Raw genomic sequence first — 21,842 nt, forward strand, 5'->3', positions numbered from 1 at the left:
CCAAGAAAGGATTTTAACTAGCGGCGCTCTTTCCTCTTACTTGCCTATTCTAGGCAATATTCTGCAAGGGGGGGGGGGGGGGGGGGGGGGGGTCGGGCTGAGACAAGTTAACAAGGTCCCAGAGCTGCAGCAGCCATGTCTGCTCTCCTTCCACCACCTTCTGACTGCTGTTCTCCTCAGGTGAGAGAGAAGCACTTTGTTGGGACTGCAGAACTCACTTTGGTTTACCTCAACAAAATGCTAAAGAAGAAGTTTGTTAAAGGCTGGGGAATTAGATCACTACAGAAAACACACTCAAAGACACACACACACACACACACACACACACACACACACACACACACACACGCACACAGAGACACAAACACACTGAAACAGATGGACCCACACACTGAGACACACACACAGACATAGACACACACACTGAGACAGACGCACACAGAGACATCCACACACTGAAGCACACTGAGACAGAGAGACCCCCCCACACACACACACACACACACACAGCACTCAGGAAACACAGGGTCCCCCCTTTCCCTCTCCTTGGTTGCACGGCCGAGACGTATTGCCACCACACACACACACACACACACACACACACACACACACACACACACACACACACACACACACACACACACACACACACACACACACACACACACACACACACACACACACACAAACAGACGCACACAGAGACGCACACAGAGACACAAACACACTGAAACAGATAGACCCACACACTGAGACACACAGACACAGACATAGACACACACACTGAGACAGACGCACACAGAGAGACATCCACACACTGAAGCACACTGAGACAGAGAGACCCCCCCCCCACACACACACACAGCACTCAGGAAACACAGGGTCCCCCCTTTCCCTCTCCTTGGTTGCACGGCCGAGACGTATTGCCACCACACACACACACACACACACACACACACACACACCACTCGGGCCCCTTGTTTCTCCCATAGCGTCCTCAGCTGTCAGAGGGTGATGTACGGTACAGAGAATGGGGAAACACCTTCTCTCACACACACTCCACACACCACACATAAACATGCTCTGCTTCTGGAGGAGGGCTGGATGTTGAGAGGACCCCGCGTGCTGCCCGCTACAACCCTCTGGATAGCTCCCGCTCAGCCAGCTTAAGGTAAGCAGCAAGTGGTTTTAAAGGGTTCTGCTTCATCCATGAGGGTTCGTTTGGCCATGTGTGTCTGCTCTTTAAACACGAGTTCTGCGTTTGGGTTCCCGCTCAGACAGCGCTTTGTTGTTGCAACTTATTCCGGTAGTTTGATGATGTTTTCATGTAACGTCAAGCCAATGTTCTCAGGGGGCTTTAATCTTGATGGTTGAACCAGTGCACGCCCCGGTTTAAAGCTGTATCCTTCCTTTCGGCCTCTGCATAGTTGACATCTGCACAACCCTGTATGTCACCCGTTTTTCCTCAGCTCTATTTTAACATATAATTCATGGCATTATATACATTCACTCATCATCAGTGCACATGGATGTCAATCCCTCCACAACCAGCATGTCACGGCGGTCAAAACGAGGATCAGCAGTTATTGCCCATTCCTAGCTCTTAATATATCTGTGCTTTAGCTGCGGCCTCTTTCCAACATCCAGACATTAAGAATTATTTTTAGGGAGAGAATATTTGAGATTGTGCAGCAGTAACTCAAGGTTTTGTGGACAGCATCAGGTGCAATCTTTTTCTTTTTTTTAACAGCACATATAGTAACCAATGCTTTTAGTCCATTCAGGAGCTACTGCCACTTCTATCTGCAGAGATAAGTTGTGTTGTATTGTTGTATCGCTACAATTAACGTCTGTTAAGTAAAATCCTATTGCAATCACAAGAGTTCCCTCTTGTGGTTTGACATCACAGAGAAATGGGCTGGACTTGCTTTGACTCCCGGCAGACTGTATATATTGTGCTTTAGATCTGTCCGAATCCTGAGAAACTGCTGGCACAATGGTAACACAGCGGTAACAGCACTACGACGGGATTCAATACACAGAAGACCGGTGCAATGTCATATCAAATCAGCAGTATACTGCAATGTTACTCTATTGAGAGACGTATTCCAAAAAAATTGATATAGTTGAATGTGTAGTAGGTCAACAACTTCTATAAAAAAACAAATAACAAACATTTACTTCAGAAGCATTTTATAACAATAAGCGTTAGAATAATAGTGTTCTAAAATGCAAAGAGCAGTACATACGAATCTAGGAAAACTAGATTCTCAAGTGGTTTCTCCTCCATTCTTCTTCTCGGTGCAATGGTTCAGTCCTCCTCTCGCCCAACTTCTATTCCTCTCGGAAATCGTATGATTGACTGCTCCCCTGTGTCACACTGTTTATGTTGAGATTAGCTCACAGCCCTTCAAAAGCGCCGCTGTACGTCTACGCTTTTCCTCCTTCCGCCCGCTATCGGACTGAAAATATCAAAATGTGCCCGGGGGAGGATTAGCCAATGATAACTTGGCAAAGCCTTTGAGCTCAGGAGAGCCGGTGGTTGAGAAGGGAAAGAGACTATCCATACACACAACCCAAGCCTTGTGCTTAATTTGGTCCAAAATCCTAACAGGCTGTCTCTCTGTCTGCTGGGAAGTCTCAGAACACTGCCAGGAGTGTCAAGGTTCCTTAGAAACACGTTACAGGACAGAGCTCCCCCCTGTCAGAGGGGGGGGGGGGGGGGGGGGCAGGGCGGCAACCACTGCTGCTTCTAAGTAATGTCCGAGGAAATTACTTAAAACATATCCTGCCCCAGATTAACATGAGACAACGTTACAGGCCGCGTTTAAAGGCAGATGCACCGGCGTTGGCCGGACTCCCAGACAGGTCCGCATCCAGGCAACCAGCCTTGTGTCTCTTCTGTTTGCCTCTCTCTGTCTGGCTTATTATGACTAAATGCCCCTTGATGTGAACCCCGATAGACGTGATGTCAGCGCTCTCAACGCTGAGCGGCCGGTAGGAAAAAGGAGGCCGGGGCCAAGTGAGGCAGCTTATTGGACTCATCCATCAAGATGTACATGGCTTGCTCGTCTGCCTGAAGCGTTGCTTTGTTTCCGATGGCAGGACTCTGTTTGTTCTAGCGAGGTGTGAGTGTTGGTGGCCATAAAGCATCAGGACAAGAGGAGTAACCTGCAGTGTCGAGAGAGAGAGAGAGAGAGAGAGAGAGAGAGAGGGGTTGTTTTCCATTGGGTTGTCATGGGAGCATAAGGGGTCTAAACACTAGGCAATCACACTACAGTTGCCGCCACAACTTATGAAATTGTGCGGCATGGTCGCGGTGACATGGTGATTCACCATGGTCGGTGTGACATGGTGATGGACCATGGTCGGTGTGACATGGTGATGGACCATGGTCGGTGTGACATGGTGATGGACCATGGTCGGTGTGACATGGTGATGGACCATGGTCTGTGTGACATGGTGATGGACCATGGTCGGTGTGACATGGTGATGGACCATGGTCTGTGTGACATGGTGATGGACCATGGTCGGGGTGACATGGTGATGGACCATGGTCGGTGTGACATGGTGATGGACCATGGTCGGTGTGACATGGTGATTCACCATGGTCGGGGTGACATGGTGATGGACCATGGTCGGTGTGACATGGTGATGGACCCTGCCAGGGCAAAGCTGAAAACAACATCCAAGATGCACTGGTGTGTGCACATGTGAAGCACCTTCTAGATTAGCAGCATCAACAAACACAAATATGTCTTACATTTAGGAGTGCGATGATTAGCAATCATCTTAAACTTCAGCATCTACAGCGTCAGACCGCAGTGGCACTGGATGCAGATCATTAGCCCGTGAACCTCATTCCCTGCAGCCGGCGCTGTTCAAAGGTTCCAATGTTTGTGTAAATGTTCCCACCTGCTTCCCGCAGGGCCGCTGTGTGCAGCGGGCCAGGGGAGGATGTGTCGGGACGCGATCACCTGCTCCTTTGTTCTGTTTCGCCGACCTGCTCGGAGGTCACCCCTCTGACGCGACCAGGAGCCGCGGTGAACATAAGCTGAGAACACGTGTCTCTAAATGAACTTCCTGTTTGTGCAGAGGGCCTGCTGCGGCCCCACCCAACGCTGCATCCTGACGCCCGGGCCCCTTCTTCACAGAGCGGCCCCCGACCCCTGACCCCCCCCCCCCGGAGGGGAGGAGCGAGGAGCGAGGAGGGAGGGAGCGGAGGTTATGGTGGTGGAGGGTGGAGGGAGGGATTGGGTGCGAGGATGCGACGCCTCACGCTGTTGGCCCTGTTGGTGGGGGTCATGCTGTACCTGGCGATGGGGGCGCTGGTGTTCCGCACGCTGGAGGCGCCCCAGGAGAGCCAGGCCTACGACCGGCTGGTGGACGTCAGGGACCGCTTCCTCCGCAACCACTCTCACTGCGTCAGCCCCGAGGCCTTCAACCAGCTCATGATGGTGTGTGTGTGTGGGTGTGTGTGTGTGTGTGTGTGTGTTAGTGTGTGTGTGTGTGTGTGTGTGTGTGTGTGTGTGTGTGTGTGTGTGTGTGTGTGTGTGTGTGTGTGTGTGTGTGTGTGTGTGTGTGTGTGTGTGTGTGTGTGTGTGTGTGTGCTTACAGAGTCGCTGCCTCTGGTGAGATGATAAGGTCTCTCTTCTGTTATACCCCAACAGTCTCTCTTTCTTAGAGCCCTTAGACTAGAGCATTCAGTTGCTTTATGGTATCGCCAATCAAATTAACCATTCCTAGTTGCGACTTTTGATTGATCCTTTGGAAGTGCAATTGATGCTAATGTCTAATGTCAGAGTTATAAGCAGCAATGGTGCTAATAATGTTTTGGGTTCTGAACCCACCACTGGGGTGACACACACACGCACACGCACACACACAATGGCCCTACTTCCAGGCAATCGCAACCATTAGTCATGAGTGCACACTTAGCTCTGTTTCCCAGCCGGATAATTAAACAATCAAAGTCCCCATGGGGAAGGAGCAGCCAGGGGGATTCTCACCAACGTCAAAGTCAGCACAAGACATCGGTCGGGGGGTCAATGTAGAAAAGCTCACCCTAACGCCCCGTTTTGGATTTAAAACAGCTGAATCATTTGATTCAAATGGCATGCCCGCGTCAAATCATCTTGTGAGGTTTACAAATTGGGGTTGAGTTAATGAGAGCTTATAGCGTCACTGTGCAAGTTTATCCCATTGGCAGCCTCTAGTCTAGCTTGAGTTTTAGCGACAGTTATAGCTATATCATTTTAAGACGACAGTGACTATTGTCTGAGATATCCCCCTACGGCAAAAAAACAACAACACAGTAGACGTAGTTACATAGTGTAACTTTAAGGTTGTTTAAAGAACTTATTAATGGTAAGACGAGGCTCAGACCATGTCTCTAATCTTCCGTTCCTGCAGGGCATGGTATCGGCTGTGGATGCAGGCCTGGATCTGAGCAGCAGTTTGTCGAACTACACTAGCAACTGGGACCTCATCAATGCTTTCTTCTTCTGCGGGACCATCATCACCACCATCGGTAGGTGACCTGGGGCCGGCTCTCAGGATGAGTCTGATTAACTCTTAGAGGTACAGCCCTGTGGACCCCCAATGCTGGGGGTTTCCCCGCTCCACAAACTGCAGCAGTTCACTCCACAAACGGTTGCAGTGGACTACACAAACTGCAGCAGTTTACTGCACAAACGGTTGCAGTGGACCCCACAAACAGCGGCAGCATTCTCCACTTAGTGGAACACACAGAACAGACTGTTCAGAGTTCCTTCAGCTGAATGTAGCTCCTTTGGTGTCTGTGTTTACAGGCTTTGGGAACCTGTCCCCTCGCACCTGGTTCGGCCAGCTCTTCTGCGTCTGCTACGCCCTGGTGGGCATCCCGATGTTCGGCATTCTGCTGGCCGGGGTCAGCGACCACATGGGCACCGTGCTCCGGAAGGCCGTGGCCCGGATCGAGACCCTGTTCCTGGTGAGTTGGTCGGTGGGCGGCCAGGAACACATGGGGCTCGCTTAGCGTTGCTGCAGCAGTCATACGGTCATACCTTTTAAACCTTTTCTGTGACAAGATGATGGGTGTTAACATTTTAGACAATTTTTTTTTTTTTTCTGTCCTATAGCAAGCTCAATTAAATTTTAGTCGTAGAATGGTATTTTATATTCTAAGTATAATCACCATTACAGTCTCAAAGGGCTTAAGAGGCCATATGTGTATGACACCCTCCTGACCCTAGCCCCCGTGAGGGCAAGAAAAACTTGAGGAGGAACGTAGAGTGGGGGATCCGGCCTTCCAGGGGTGATCAATGAGTGCAACAGGTGCTAGGATTGACATACATACATACATACATACATACATACATACATACATACATACATACATACATACATCCATACATACATACATACATACATACATACATACATACATACATACATACATACATACATACATACATACTTACATACATACATACATACATACATACATACATACATACATACATACATACATACATACATACATACATACATACATACATACATACATACATACATACATACATACATACATACATACATACATACATACATACATACATACATACATACATACATACATACATACATACATACATACATACATACATACATACATACATATGTATATATCGGTGATGGGATGCTGGGCCCTGCAACATGCCAGAACAGACAGAATAATGAATTCAAAATTAAAAAAAACATCTAAAACCACTTGCTGTAGTGATGTGTTCTGCACTTTGAAGTCCAGTGTGAGCCCTGATTAGTTTTGACAGCACTATGCACAGCCGTTATTGAACTAAACCTTTCGTCCTCTCGGTTCGGTTGCAGGAGCGCAACCTCAGTCCTACCATAGTTCGCGTGAGTTCGGCGGTGATCTCCATCCTGATTGGCTGCCTGATCTTCCTGGTGGTGCCCACGCTGGTGTTCCAGGAGGTGGAGAGGTGGACCTTCCTGGAGTCCATCTACTTTGTAGTCATCACTCTCACCACCGTGGGCTTTGGAGACTTCGTTCCAGGTGGGTCACGATCGAACTGCACACTGAATGCGTACAGACGAGACCCATAGATTCCACCGTCATGCTAACAACTGCCTTCCCGCCTCAGTGGATCTGAACGTAATGTATGAACCGTGGTTTCATTAGAATAAGTACCAATTTCAGCCCAGCATGTTTCAAACAGATAAGATTATTATTTCTTTATATTAAATGGAAACATACTAACACAAATGCTCTAGTGCAGTGGTTCCAAATCTTTGACTTAAGGTGTACCACTCAATTGTCATCCAGAACTGTGGCGGACCACCTCACATGAAACCACATGCAGTGGCTGAACAGAGAGGGCCAGACTAACACAACCATTACTGCAAGAAGGAAATGGCCAGTGGGACAAGGTTTATAGAAATAGATAGCAATGCTGCATATCTTCCCTGTGTGTTTATTTAGCAAACACAAATGGACACAATTTAACGACAAGCCATCATACTAGATTTATTGAACACTATTTCTAATATATTTATTTCGATATCTCTGTAATCTATTATATTATTTTACATTTGTTTATTTCAAGAATGCAATCCCCTGTCTTCCACCCCCCCAAGTGAAAAACATCTAGTCTAGTTCAAATTCAAGAGTATTATATCAAAATACTCTTTGTCATAGGGTTAACCTGCTTCCCACTCCAAATAGGCTCAGGTAAATAGGGTAAAGGCCAATTAGCCACCAGATCCTTCTAAGAAGCGTTATGACAGTAAAACGTTTGCCGCAGACAATAGAAACAATTCTAGTCAGAATAGGCTATTCGACTATCTACGGTCGTGGCACGGCACAGAACCGTCCCCAAACCGGCACTTCGTTTACGATACGTTTACGATCGGTTCGCAGCCGTGTCTCAGAACACTTCTACAGCCAATCAGTTTGCATTTGCTCATGAATATTCATGAGCTTACATTGACCCCTATGCAATTCACTAACAGGGTAATATTATAAAGTCTATCTATGGTATCAATAGCTAATCAGTGGCACCTTGCTAATTGTTTAATACTACAAAAATTGCTACGTAGGATTTGTTACAGACTCACAGACATCATTACTTATTTTAATCTAAAAGCCTACCTGTTTTGGAAACAGTCCAACATAATCAGGTAGCACAGTCTATGAATATTCATGGATTTACCCTTCCCGCCGATTGATACATTAATGTTACAAAAAGTCATTCAGGAAATCAATCAGAAGTCAACTGATTGAATTCATCATCCATATTTCAAAATGGGACAGAAATATGGATGATGAATTGTTGTTCAACGAGGTCAAAAAACACAGTGTCCTGTCCTGGGACGTCGCTGAGCCATATCTCAGACGGAACGTGTCCGGACCACTTCTAGTGTGGATTGCAGTACGGAACACAGCTGCTCGCTGCCGTACCGCTTCTGAGACCGATCTGGTGGGTATGGGCCTTTAACCTGCTTCATACAGGTTCAGGCCTTTGTCATAGAGTTAACGTGCTTCCTACTCTAAACAGGCTCGGGCCTTCTTCAAAAGGTTAACCTTCCCACGCTAAACAGGCTCAGACCTTTATCCTAGGGTTAACCTTCTTATTCTAAACAGGCTCAGGCCTCATGGGGTTAACCTTCCTCCTCTAAACAGGCTCAGGCCTTCATCATATAGTTAACCTTCCTCCTCTAAACAGGCTCAGGCCTCATAGGGTTAACCTTCCTCCTCTAAACAGGCTCAGGCCTTCATCATAGAGATAACCTTCCTCCTCTGAATAGGCTCAGGCCGTGACAGCGACATCATCCTGAAGCCTCTGGTGTGGCTGTGGATCGTGTTCGGCCTGGCCTACTTCGCCTCCATCCTGGCCATGATCGGTAAATGGCTGAGGGTGCTCTCCAAGAGGACCCGCGCCGAGGTGAGACGCTAGACCGTGTGACCCCTGACCCCGTCTGTTGAGAACCCCCTCAGGTTGGCCTCCCATTCTGGGGGTGCAGGGCTGCCGGTGGGCTGCAGCCAGGGAAATCGGTCCCAATCTGTCTACACTGCGCGTGTCAGAGCAACACCTAGTCAGCAGCCGCCTGGGTAACCACTGATCAGCCAGTAAGGGCTCTCCACCCCGGGCCGTGCGGATGAATAGAATGAAAGAATGTATATCTATCATTTCATTTCGTATATATACTGTATGCTTACTCCATCCTCCCCCCCCCAAGATGGAGGAGCTCCGGGCCCACGCCACCGACTGGCACCAGAACATCCAGAACATGGACTTCCGGATCCCCAACCCGCTGGAGTTCAACGACCCCTTCCTGCTGCAGCGCCGCCGCTGGAAGCGCAGCGAGCGGCGGCGGGTGCGGCGGGGGGCGCAGGCCACCCTGGGGTACCTGGTGCGCGGCGGCTCCGAGAACGGACACCTGCGCAACCGCTGGCCGGACCTCCCGGGGGGCTCCATGGTGTGGCTGGAGACCAGCCTCCCGCCCGGCCCCGGGGCCAAGGGCCCCGGGGGCGTGGAGGTGGCCACGGTGCCCCGGGCGGGGCTCGGCCTGGGGGGGCACCCGGGGGTGCGCTCGTTCGCCCGCTCGCTCTCGCTCCCCGTGGCGCACTCCACCCTGAGGCTGGACCTCCTGCGGCCCCGGCTGGGGGGGCCCGGGGGCCCGCTGTCCTCCTGCGACTCCCGCTCAGACGCCGCGTCCCGCTCCTCCTGCTCCTCCTGCTCCTCCTGCTCCTCGGGGCCCGAGGGCTTCCAGCCCGGCCCGGCGCCGGGCCGCGGCGCGGCGGAGGAGGAGAAGGCGTGGCCCGGCCCCCCGGCCCGCCCCCCCTCCCCGGAGGAAGACTCTGCGACCGAGCTCCGGGAGCTGCTCCTGGTCTCGGGGCCCGACGATCCGGAGCAGGGGCCGTCCCCTGTCTCCACCCGACGGCCTTCCTCCTCCTCCTCCTCCTCCTCCTCCCCCTCGCCACCTCCTCCTCCCCCCTCGCTGGGCCCCTCCCCCCCGCCCTCGCCGCCCCCGCCGCCGCCGCCACTGCCGCCGCCGCCCGACTGCCAGCTGCTGGACTTCTTCGGGGAGAACCTGGCGTACATCGACGAGTCCTCGGACACGCTGAGCGACCGCGCCCAGCCGGAGGGGGGCGGGGCGGAGCCGGGGGGCGGGCGGCCGCGCAAACCAAACAGGAAGAGGAGCATGAGGAGGGCGCCACCCGTACAGCTCAGCCCCCTGGTGGCCAGGAAGAGGCACAGCAGTGACATACAGCCGCCGTCCAACCCCCCCACACCGCCCCCACACTCCCCCCTCTGAGGCCACCGGGGGGCAGTATCTTTCTCCCCCCTTTGTGACCAGGGGGCAGAGAGATACTCTCCCCCCCTGGTCTCAGAGGGGAAGAGTATCTCTCCCCCTCTGAGACCAGGGGGGAGACCAGAGAGATACTCTCCCCCTCTGAGACCAGGGGAGAGACCAGAGAGATACTCTCCCTCTCGGACAAAGACACAAATGAACAATGTTTTGTTTTTGCCATTTCTCAGAAGCCTTTTTGTGGTCAGTGGCCAAATGAAGGATTCTATAAACATGTTGTTGTCATGTTGCTATCTTGATTTAGTTGTTGCAGTGATTTATCTGTGTGTGCAAAACCATGACTGTGAAAGCCAAAATCCAGTTGATTGTAATGTAATCAAATGTAATCAATCACACAAAGCCTTTAAGCGCTCAGCACTAAACGAGTATGTATACTAGTGTGTCTTTATCTAGTCTATACATGAGTTAACGGTTTACAATTTAACAAATAAGTTCAAGAAACGACCAATAAGGGCCCTGGGTTCAATTCATTACATAACACCCACAATGCCTTTCAGGAGGATATCACGTACCCTTCTTCAATGATTTATAGTTCGGATTGTATCAATCGAACAAATTCCTCTTCTTTCAGGAGGAAATTCCATAGTCGTATTTTTGTAAAGATTTAGACGCAGGGCATCTTTCCAGTCTGCATTAACGACACCACATAAGGGAGGAAATGCCGCCCTCCGCTGTTTAGAAAAGGGTACTGCAAAGTGGCCTCAAATCTGACCATGAACCTTGATTAGGATCAAGAACATCACCGTTACTGACCACACAAACTGGTGTCATTTATATAAACCTGCATTTCACTACCGTGTCACTACTTATTTAACATGACTTTGTGTCTACTACCATCTTCTGTTGCCCTCACTAGCCAACCGTATTTGAATTGTATTTACACACAGGATCATAGGAATGATCTTAATCGACGCTCAAAGCAAAGAACACGTTTCCCCCCTCAACCAGGTCCGTCCCGTGTTGGGTTTGATGAGGTGTGGGGGTAAGGCAGTGTTGTGGTCGTCACCCAAGTCTCCAGTCTCCAGTGTTAAGTTATAGGTCTACTGATATAATTACAACAAAAACAATAGGGATCCAACCTGTTGGCTTGGACCCCTAAAAAAAGCATTTGACTCTGTGTTACTTGTGGAAATGACACGGAGTGGCTGTGGTCTGTGGTCTCGACTTCCGTGTAATGAGCAGGGAAAAATACATTGTACATTGTCTCATTTAAATATAAAATAGATACCATGCATACCGCTGTCCCTGTGTATGCCTTTACTAAAAGATACACAAGCAAAGTTAAACACAATACACGCATTAGAAACACAATACAGGACACATAAAGTCATAAACAAGGACAACGGTGTGTGTGTGTGTGTGTGGGGGGGGGACAAAAACATGGGATGTGCTCGCGGGTCGACTCGTTGTTGATGCACTTCCACCTTCCTGCAGGGGGCAGCGATGCGCCTCGACCGGTTAAACCGACGGAGGACAATGAAAAGGAGAGCACGACTCGTTAATCACACATAAAATCATATGTAATTTATTGATCATATGTAAAATAAACAACATTTACTTTATCAGTCACCGAATAAAATAAACGTTACATCATTAAGCTACAAATCCTGAGATTCAGAGCTTGGTGGGATGGGAGCCTTTAAACACTGGTAAAGGTTAAGAAAGACATGTAAAGACGAGTAAAGTCAGGTCAATAGATAAACAAGTGCGAGGGTGTGTGTGTCTGATTTAATTTGATCTCACTTTTTGTGGGTTCTTGCTGGAGCTCATCTCACAGGGGTGTGGTGCATAAGGAGGGGGCGGGTTGGTGGGTGCATGGTGGAACATGGACTTCTGCATCCCGACCCCCCTGGAGTCAAACAAACCCTCTCTCCTGTAGCAGACAGACAAGCAGCGGACCCTCCCCCCTCCACCTCTTTACGTAGGCATGTACCGTTAGTGTGTGTGTGAGAGTGTGTGTGCGTTTGTGTGTGTGTTTTGAACAGACTCTCCCGCCCCCGCTCTCCAGAGGACAGAGGTACCCTGTGTGTGTGTGTGTGTGTGTGTGTGTGTGTGTGTGTGTGTGTGTGTGTGTGTGTGTGTGTGTGTGTGTGTGTGTGTGTGTGTGTGTGTGTGTGCGTGCGTGCGTGCGTGCGTGCGTGCGTGCGTGCGTGCGTGCGTGCGTGCGTGCGTGCGTGCGTGTGTGTGTGTGTGTGCGAGAGCAGCTTTCTACATGGATAAGTACAGGTTGGATATAGCAAGCGGTAGTTAAGTGCAAAATACTTACAGATGCTGATCCTAGTTTACTTGGGGGGCTCACCACATCACGCCAAAACCAGTACCCCAAAACACACACACACACACACACACAGACACACACACACACACACACACACACACACAGTCACACAGTCACACACACACACACACACACACACACACACACACACACACACACACACACACACACACACACACACACACACACACACACACACACACACACACACACACACACACACACTTCAAATAGAACTGCTTTGGTCCAACCTTGATGTTGTTTCGAGATAATTTAACGGCAGATGTGGAATGGCTCCCAGAAGTTACTTATTACATCGAGAAAAATATCCAAAAATGTCCATACTTCATCACACTAAATCTCCCACAACTATGGACAGTCAGTCAGAGAGCGAGTCAGTCCCAAAACAGCCAATCAGACTTCAGCAATTGGTCTTGTGTTTTTCTTGTTCAAATTTTATTGTCAGCCAGAAATTTACAGAAAACAACCTTAAACACACAACAGAATAAAAGGCGTTTCAATCCCAGCAGAGTGACATCATATCGAACAGGTTTTTGTGAAGAAGGTAATACAGAATAAAATCAAAATCACACAAAAATAAAAAGGCCAGGTAGGATTGTTTGGTGTAACAAACAAACAAACACACAGACACACACACACATTACTTTCAGATTTTCTCAGATACATACCGTATGTGAGAAAATCAGAAATAAGTACACACACACACACAGAGGAGTGAACCCACGCACACGCACACGCACACACACAAAACCACCAACATACCAGAAGGTCTATATTTAAAATGAGCCCCAGGGATTCTTTTTATTTTCAGCATTCTATCAAAAGTGGTCACTGTGGATCCTGGTGTGTAGAGAGAGAGAGAGAGAGAGAGAGAGAGAGAGAGAGACTGTGTGCGTTTTTCAGAGTGTGTGCACATGTGTATGAATGTTTGTCTGTGAGTATTTGTGCGTGCTTGCGTACGTTGTGTCCTTGCGCGTGCGTTGTGAACGATGGTAACCATAGTTACGCCAGGAGATAATGACAGCATAGAAACAGGACAGTCAACTCTTTTTTTTTCAAATCAGATAATGAACGCACGTCAAGGAAATGCACAGGAGAGTGGGATTATGGAAAACATAGAGCCAGACCCAAATAGTTACAAATTTTCCCTGGCTGCAAAACACCACATTAACCCAAAAGTACCGACGTTCCCGATTCAGCCCTATCATCCCAGGCCTCACTTTCAAAGCCTCTCCCCTCCGCCTCCCTTTCTCTCTCTCTCTCCCTCTCTCTGTCCTCCCTGTTCCAGAGAGTTGTGGCAGTAGGAGGGCGAGAGAGAGAGAGACAGAGAGAGAGAGAGAGAGAGAGAGAGAGAGAGAGAGAGAGAGAGAGAGAGAGAGAGAGAGAGAGAGAGAGAGAATGAGGGGAGCATTTAAACCCAGCGTTCCGTGAGTGGTCAGGTCGGTGTCTGGAAATCGTTCACATCCTGTTTACGTCGGCGTAGATTTCAGCCTCCTGCCACAGAGCGCTGGCATGAACCCTGCTCACACACTCTCTCTCTCTCTCTCTCTCTCTCTCTCTCTCTCTCTCTCTCTCTCTCTCTCTCTCTCTCTCTCTCTCTCTCTCTCTCTCTCTCTCTCTCTCTCTCTCTCTCTCTCTCTCTCTCCCTCTCTCTCTCTCTCTCATCTCTATTTTCTACATCTGAAGCTCTCAAGCTTTTATAAACCCTCTCCACCCTTTTGTTAAGTCCCATCTATCATTATCACCTCCACCTAAAGACAGACGTAAAATTAGAAGGGACCAATTGATTCAATGTGCGAGTATTCCCACACACGCACATGCACATGCACACACATTCAGCCACGCACACACAAACAGGCACACATACACAAACACACAGCAGTGTTTCATTAAGTTATGAAATGCCCAAAGAAAAAACAACATACAGGTCCCTGAAGTTTATGACTCTGTTGCTGAGGGTCATAAATGTTGCATATATATATTTAATATATTTATATACAGTCAGCAACATCCAAACAGAATACTTCCTGGATAAACTGCTACAGATATCTGCCCCCCCCCACACTATGACTCATGGAACAGCCACACACCCACCCAGAGTTATTCATACCTCTAATGAGGCAGGAATATAAACAAAGAAAGAAAGAAGAAATACATCAAAATTTCCCACACAATTGTGATAAAGTTGGTGAAGAAACCGCTCTCTCGCTCTCTCTCTCTCTCTCTCTCTCTCTCTCTCTCTCTCTCTCTCTCTCGCCCTCTCACTCTCTCTCCCTCTCTCTCTCTCGCTCTCTCTCCCTCTCTCCCTCTCTCTCTCTCTCTCGCTCTCTCGCTCTCTCGCCCTCTCTCTCTCTCTCTCTCTCTCTCTCTCTCTCTCTCTCTCTCTCTCTCTCTCTCTCTCTCTCTCTCTCTCTCTCTCTCTCTCTCTCTCTCTCTCTCTCAATCTCTCTGCCTTTCCTCTCCTCCCCCTCATCCCTCTCCATCCCTCCCTCTCCATCCCTCCCTCTCCTCCATCTCCTTTGTTGTTGTCTCGCTCGCCCATCCCAGCCAAAAGCTCCCTCCTCCATCGGCCCCTCCCCGCCCCCACTATCCTCCCTCCTCCCTCCCCCCCCCCCTCCCCTCCCTCCCCCCTCCCTCCCCCCCCCCTCCCCCTCCCTCCCCTCCCCTCAGCGGCACTTGCAGGACTTGACCACCATGTTGGAGAGCTGCTCCACGCGGGGGGTCCGGCCCATGAAGTACACGATAGTGAGGGGCTCCAGGTCCTGGGGCACGCAGCAGGGGGACGCCGACGCCTCGGGGTTCATCTTGTTGTACAGAGGGAGGATCTGCCGATGAGAGACAACAGGGGTTACGCCAGGGGGGCAGAGAGACAACAGGGGTTCCTGAAAGTCGTCATGGTTGCGGGGGGTCTCGTAAACCGCTCAGTTTTTTTCACAGACGGGGGGCGCTCTGGGCGCCGCTGTTCATTTTCTTTAGATTCAAGAAAAACTTTTGAACAGAGAAGATTATGTCCTTTGTGCAAAGTGGAGCAGAGTGTCGAAAAAAAGACTTTTTGCGAAACGACGCCGCATGAAACGATAAAAACAATAAAAAGATTAGCTGTAAAGTAAAGTAAAGTGCAATCGAGGTAAGGTGTGGGCATGTTATGTTTTCAGTGAGCTCAAATGCAGTCAATCATTCATTTTCCCCCAACCTTTCTGATCCTTCCTATCATATCCTTCCGTGATCATATGTTATAAATCCCATCAGAAAGGTCAATAAAAAACAGAAGCTACTGCGGTCGAAAGACTGTTTTAGAACTGCATATATTAGTATATCAGAATGTATGCGGCTGAAGTCCTGTAGTCAGGAGGGACTTAGGTTGTGGAATAAACCACTGCACGCAGCCCGGTGAAAAGGTAACACAGATATAAATACCTCCTCCACACAGCCACCTAGGAAAACAGATCTATGCAAATAAAGCCAGAAGCCACAAGCTAACCTTTAACAAGGTTGTTTTTGCTCAAGCTCATCGCCCTCCCTCCCAACCAGACCCGACCACACATTTGTTATTTTCATAACCTAAAAATACTAAATTGGAGCTGATTAGCATTTACTCTATATACAGGTATAACCTGAATTTAACTTCTTAACGTCTTCAGAAACGCTCTTTGAGTCACCGTGTCTTAAATCAAACCAACGCGTCGTCTGCTCATCTTTTAGTCTGAAAGGCCTTCGTTTCCCAGCCCTCTGCGTTGAACCCTCTACGAGCCTGTACGCCTCATGGCCAGGGTTTACTGGGGTCCAGATTGCCGTGGTGATGGGACATTTATGAGTTTGGGGTTAACCAACCTTCCCCAAACCACTGTGTTACAGCGGCCGTAAACATCGCACACTAAGCTGTCTGCGGGCCCCCATAGCATAGCTGGTGTCACGGGTTGCTGACTCTTATTCTTTACGATAAGCGAACGTAAAGAGCTGAGTACGAGTGCAGCGGCCGTTCTCAGTCTGCAGACCGTTCATCTGGGGAGCGGCGATCAAACTTTAGAGCTCCAATCGTGCTTCAGTATTTGCTCACAAGGCAACGTGTTGTACAAAGATACTTCGATTATTATTCATGGTTTATTGAATTTGAAAAAAAGTATAAATAAATGAACCAATCAGATGTCATCTGACCCCACGTCAGCCAATCGCTGCTCACCATGTTGTAGTGGTTGTCGGCGCTCCAGAGATAGGGGCAGCTGCCTGCGCAGAAGTTGGCCTTGTAGCCCTTGGGTTCGTGGATCCACTTCCAGTTGAGGTCGCGCCGGAAGTCGATGTAGAGCGAGCGCAGGCAGCAGCCCTGCTCGGAATTCCTAAGTCAAAGCGAGGTGGAAAAAACAACAGGGAACATTTTTGGGAATATTATTTTGGAATATAATTTGGCCCTCCATCGATTCTGGAGGGGATTCGGCTGGGGGTGGGCGTTGGGGGGCCAGGCCCGTGGGTTTGGTCATGGGAAAATTAAAACGGGTCGAGGACGCAGGCTGCGGAGGATCTTGCAGCCAGAGGTAATGACGGAGTGGGGCTGCCAGGCCTTCTCCTCCGCACTGAGGTCGTCTAAATTAAAACAACTGCCGACCGCTCGCTTGGCAGTCTAAACAAGGGACCGGGACGGGGCTTCATTCTGACACACAATAGCCCGCCAGGAGGCCCCTGGTCCGGAATCAGCGGCAAAACGATGCACCAATTCATGTGATCACGTGTCCCTGGCTTCTGAAGCGGGGCATCCCTAGGTCCGTGCGTGACCGGAGGGGGAGGGGGGGGGGAGTTACCGGGAGCAGGTGGAGGAGTCGACGGCGGCCGCCCTCCTCTTGCGGCTCCTCTTGTTGGGGTTGTCCGCGCGGTCGCCAGGCAGCAGGGTGAGGATGAGGTGGGGGGTCTTGGTGCTGAAGTCGGGCTGGCCCTTGGTCTGGCCCGGCCGCTGCATCTGTCGGAGCTGCAGGTCGTCCACACCTGGGGGGGGGGGGGGGGGGGGGGGGGGCAGAATGTAGGGGTGGGGGTGACGGTGCCGTCCTCTGATACCGTGACTCAGGTGTTTAGTTCAGCTCTGGGTAGTTGTCATATAAGAGCTGACAATGTGCATTGCTGCATTAGCCTGTTGAGATGCTGTTTATTGCATGCGATTATTGTGTATTTTATTGCATGGACGGATGTATAGACGTTTTAACATAAATTACCAAAAGCATTATAAAATGTTACTTACAAAGCATTATAAATCTTAATACAACGATAAAAGTAAAGGGATTCTTCAATAAAACCCCTGTGATAATATATCCCAAAAGGTGTAAACTAATAAACTAACTGTTGCATGGTAAGCTGCTTGATGCATGAGTGTTTTACATCAAGACGTGCACTACCATTCTCCAACTATCAAACCCAAACTATCATCCTCCTTCTATCACACTCCAACTGTCTCACCCTAACTATCACACTCCAACTATCACACCCCAACTATCATAACCCAACCATCACACTCAAACAGTTTGGATGTGCGGTGAGTCTCTCCAAGCCATGAATGTCTTGATCTGTCCACGTTTGCACCCCCCTGTTGCCGTCACTCCATCTCCACCCACACAGAGTCCTTCAAACAGCTCACAGCTCTCTTGATTTGTTTCTCAGCCAGGATTGGAGAATCTTGGGCTTTTCTTCACCATTTCTGACCAACCCAGGTGTCATGCAGCCAATTGAGGCTTGTGTGTGTTTGCGTGTGTGTGTGAGTACGTGTGTGTGTGTGTGTGCGTGCGTGCCTGCGTGTGTCTGTGTGTGTGTGTGTGTGTGCGTGTATGTGTGTGTGCGTGTGTGTGTGTGTGAGTGTGTGCGCGTGTGCATGTGTGTGTGATCACACACCTGCGAAGAGCGCCTCCAGCTCCTCGCTCTTGTTGGGCAGGATGTTGTTGGTGGACGGGACGAAGGTGCAGCAGGGGCAGTGGACGCTCAGCCTCAGGCCCAGGTTCTTCTCTGGTCGCCATGACGACGGGAGGGATGGAGGGATGGACGGACAGACGGAAGAGAGATTAGAATAGAAAGTGTCAGAGCAGAGGAGGTATAAAGTACAATAGGAGTGACCATATTTTCTCACAGAGAACAGCATATAAAATGCAAAAACATAATACAATATGATAAGAAGATTTAACAATAAAAATGTTTTACTTCACAATGAGATTGAAACCATATATGGATTGAAGCCCTTGTGTGTAGTCCAAGAAAAGCATATCGGTACAAAACCAGGTTATATAATCATTGTGTCAATCCAGATTGGTTCAAATTGTTTCCCAGTGATGTCGGAGCATGCCTATCACTGAACACACGGGTGGAGGTCTGGGGTGGAGGTGTGGGGTTGGAGGTCTGGGGTTGAGGTCTGGGGGTGGAGGTGGAAGTCTGGGCGTGGAGGTCTGGAGGTGGAGGTCTGGAGGTGGAGGTGTGGAGGTGGAGGTCTGGGGGTGGAGGTGTATTCTGACCTGTGTCTCCCAGCCAGTCCTTCACCGTCTCCGTGACCTCCACAGACATCCAGCTCCCTTTGGCTCGCGGCTGCACGTTCCTGGAGTCCACATAGCGCTGTGTGGAGACGCTCTCCTCACCCGGCATTAGCAGCTGAAACACACACACACACACACACACACACACACACACACACACACACACACACACACACACACACACACACACACACACACACACACACACACACACACACACACACACACACACAAACACACAGAAAACAGGCATGCACACACAAATTAAATTAAAGACCACCTAGCTGTGCTGATAAACACCATATATCAAGTTGTCTGCACTGGGTTCATATTAAGAGTTACGGGGAGCATTGGTGATGCTGCAGTGAATGCAGAAAATGTTACATGGGGTGGCAAAGGGGTTCTTGGCAGGGGGAAATGTTTGTGGTTTTATATTTGTGTCAAGCCCCTCTTGCCTCGAATAAAATCAAAAATAATCCGGCAAAATGCTTTTACACACCATGAACGATGGTTTAATTTTTTGGTAGTATTCTTATTTTTATTTATTTTCAAGGACACAAAAGGGGGGGGGGGGCAATAAGGTGGGGGGCAGCTCCCCCTTGATCCGGGACTCTCTGTCAGCCGTTCACACCTGATAAACCTCTACTCTCTGTTCGGCGGCGCTGGCCTGCGGGTTCGGGGCCCGGAAGATCCGGAACTCGGCCTTCACCAGGGTGCTGTTGGCGAGCTCCACGCCGCTGACGTCGAAGTGGACCGTCCTGTAGTGGGGACTGGGCGACTCCGGGTTCACCACATCTGGGCACCCGGAGAAGAAGAGACACAAAGAGTGAATGATTGGGTTGAAATTGGGGTAGCGCAGAGATGAAGCGCATGTGGAATGGAGCAGGTTCCAAAATATTCTTTGGTGGAGCGGTTGTTTCTGATTCCGCGGTGTATGTCGAGACAGACCATCAAAATTGCAGACATTATGGTTGATGATAAGATGCTATAAACAGACACTAACTTTAATGATAGCTTTGGGTCTAATTAGAAACTGGACAAAGGACTGTCAAGCTGATTTTGGTGCCTTTTACGCACGCTTAACTCCGATCATAATAGGCTAAATTGTATGTTTGGCTCATTAAAAGGTCAGTCACAGGACTTGTTTAGAATCCTGGAACTAGGAGAATGACTCACTGGTATCTGCCCGGGGCGGCAACATGTCAATACGCTGCACCTCTTTTGCGTAATAATCCTCTTCGCTACTCTCGCGGTCGCACGCGGACTCGGCCTGACGCGCACGCTCTTTGAGCAGCTCCCTCGTGCTGTTGTAGAGGAGCATGACCTCTGGGGGAACCGTGTCGGTCGGGGGGGTCTCTTGCCTGGCCGGTGGACTCCTGATGCGGAGCTTGCTAAGGATTTGCCCGCGGACCGCCTCGATGCGTTTGGACTTCTGCTCGTCCAGGTTGAAAAACTGGCAGGTGTTGAGCCCGTCGAGGGTGACCGCCAGCCTCAGCAGCAGGAAGAGGAGGCGGGTGAGATACATGGTCCGGACTGAGCGATGGGTTCCCCGGGTCGCGCACCAGACCAGTGTTCGGTGTGTCGTGCCCCCCCTCGGCTCTGCTGCCGGTGCGTCTATGCGTCGGTGCGTAAAGCCTCCAAATACAAACCACCGTGGAGTCACTCAGAGGCTTCCGACAGACGTCTGCAGAAATTAATATCGATCCGGGAAAAAACTCATCAAGAGCGACCAGCACAGAGCTCAGCCCATGTCGCAGATATCCGAAATACAAGGTGATGTTCTTTTAAATTGAATAAATTGGAGTTGTCGCGTTTTTCTTCCACGCAGTCCACCAGGAGAAGGATCTAAAAGCATCGGGTCCAAACCCGTTCACCAGTCCAACCAGTCGAGCTACAGGTCTTCGGAGATCCTTCCATTGCCCGAAAGGAGTCAATAAAAAGCATTTATTTTAGACAGAATGTCCACAAGTGTCGGGTCCCACTCGTCCTCCCAGCATCCAGTCCGGTCAACGTGATGCTACAACCTTCTGCCACACATAAAAAAAAGTGTACCAAATCAAATCTCTCGATGAAAGGGCGCCTTTGTACTGCCAGGGACCCCTTGAGCAACGTCTCAATAAATCACACACTTAGGCCTCCATCAGGTTAACTGAGTTGCAGTTCAGTGATCCACCTTTTTCCACGTCCGAGTGCCACATTGGGTTCAGCAGTGTGGGGGTGGATGTTGTGCAGCCAGCCGGGTGTACGAAGCCTGAGACCCAAGGCTCCACTGAAGGGATCCTCACGGTGTGCAGAGAAGGGAGAGGAGAGAGGAGAGGAAGGAGGGGAGGCGGTTGGAGACGTGACACCAAGGATATTGAGGGTATGATTATGCAAGTTAGGCATCTCCAAAAAAAAAGGAGGGAAGTGTCCACACAAATGTTTGCAACCCCCTCTCTTTCTCTACAAAGTATTTATTCTAGGGCATTTCAGGGCCCTACCCCAATTACCCCTAAAATAATTAATTCGGGAAACTCAAACAATATCTCCTCCCCAAGAGAGGAAAACTCTCCAGAACCTCCCATCATGCTGAATATCACTTAAAGCTCACATAGCTCTAACTATATTGTTATTATTTTAAGAGGAAAGTTAAAAAGGCGTGTACAATCTTGATTATTAAATTGCATATCTCTTTC

General features: G+C 49.6%; 2 protein-coding genes across 2 annotated transcripts; one reads left to right on the top strand and one right to left on the bottom strand.

Moving 5' to 3' along the window:
• The first annotated feature begins 4,265 nt into the window (after window positions 1–4,265).
• kcnk4a (potassium channel, subfamily K, member 4a) lies at window positions 4,266–10,317 on the top strand. The gene is made up of 7 exons (XM_056601138.1): window positions 4,266–4,457; window positions 5,413–5,530; window positions 5,811–5,971; window positions 6,868–7,054; window positions 8,806–8,942; window positions 9,238–9,813; window positions 10,069–10,317. Exons 1-7 carry the CDS (start codon window positions 4,266–4,268, stop codon window positions 10,315–10,317), a joined length of 1,620 nt encoding a protein of 539 aa, XP_056457113.1.
• A 5,019-nt stretch (window positions 10,318–15,336) lies between these two features.
• On the bottom strand, window positions 15,337–21,736 carry tgfb5 (transforming growth factor, beta 5). The gene is made up of 7 exons (XM_056600079.1): window positions 20,344–21,736; window positions 19,799–19,962; window positions 19,150–19,282; window positions 18,539–18,649; window positions 17,464–17,644; window positions 16,851–17,004; window positions 15,337–15,495 (listed from the first exon to the last, which is right to left on the bottom strand). The coding sequence occupies exons 1-7, from the start codon at window positions 20,690–20,692 to the stop codon at window positions 15,337–15,339; spliced, it is 1,251 nt and encodes a 416-aa protein (XP_056456054.1). The 5' UTR covers window positions 20,693–21,736.
• Between the last annotated feature and the right edge of the window lie 106 nt (window positions 21,737–21,842).

Source organism: Gadus chalcogrammus, chromosome 10 (assembly GCF_026213295.1).
Source record: "Gadus chalcogrammus isolate NIFS_2021 chromosome 10, NIFS_Gcha_1.0, whole genome shotgun sequence".
Classification (NCBI taxonomy): Eukaryota; Metazoa; Chordata; class Actinopteri; order Gadiformes; family Gadidae; genus Gadus; species Gadus chalcogrammus.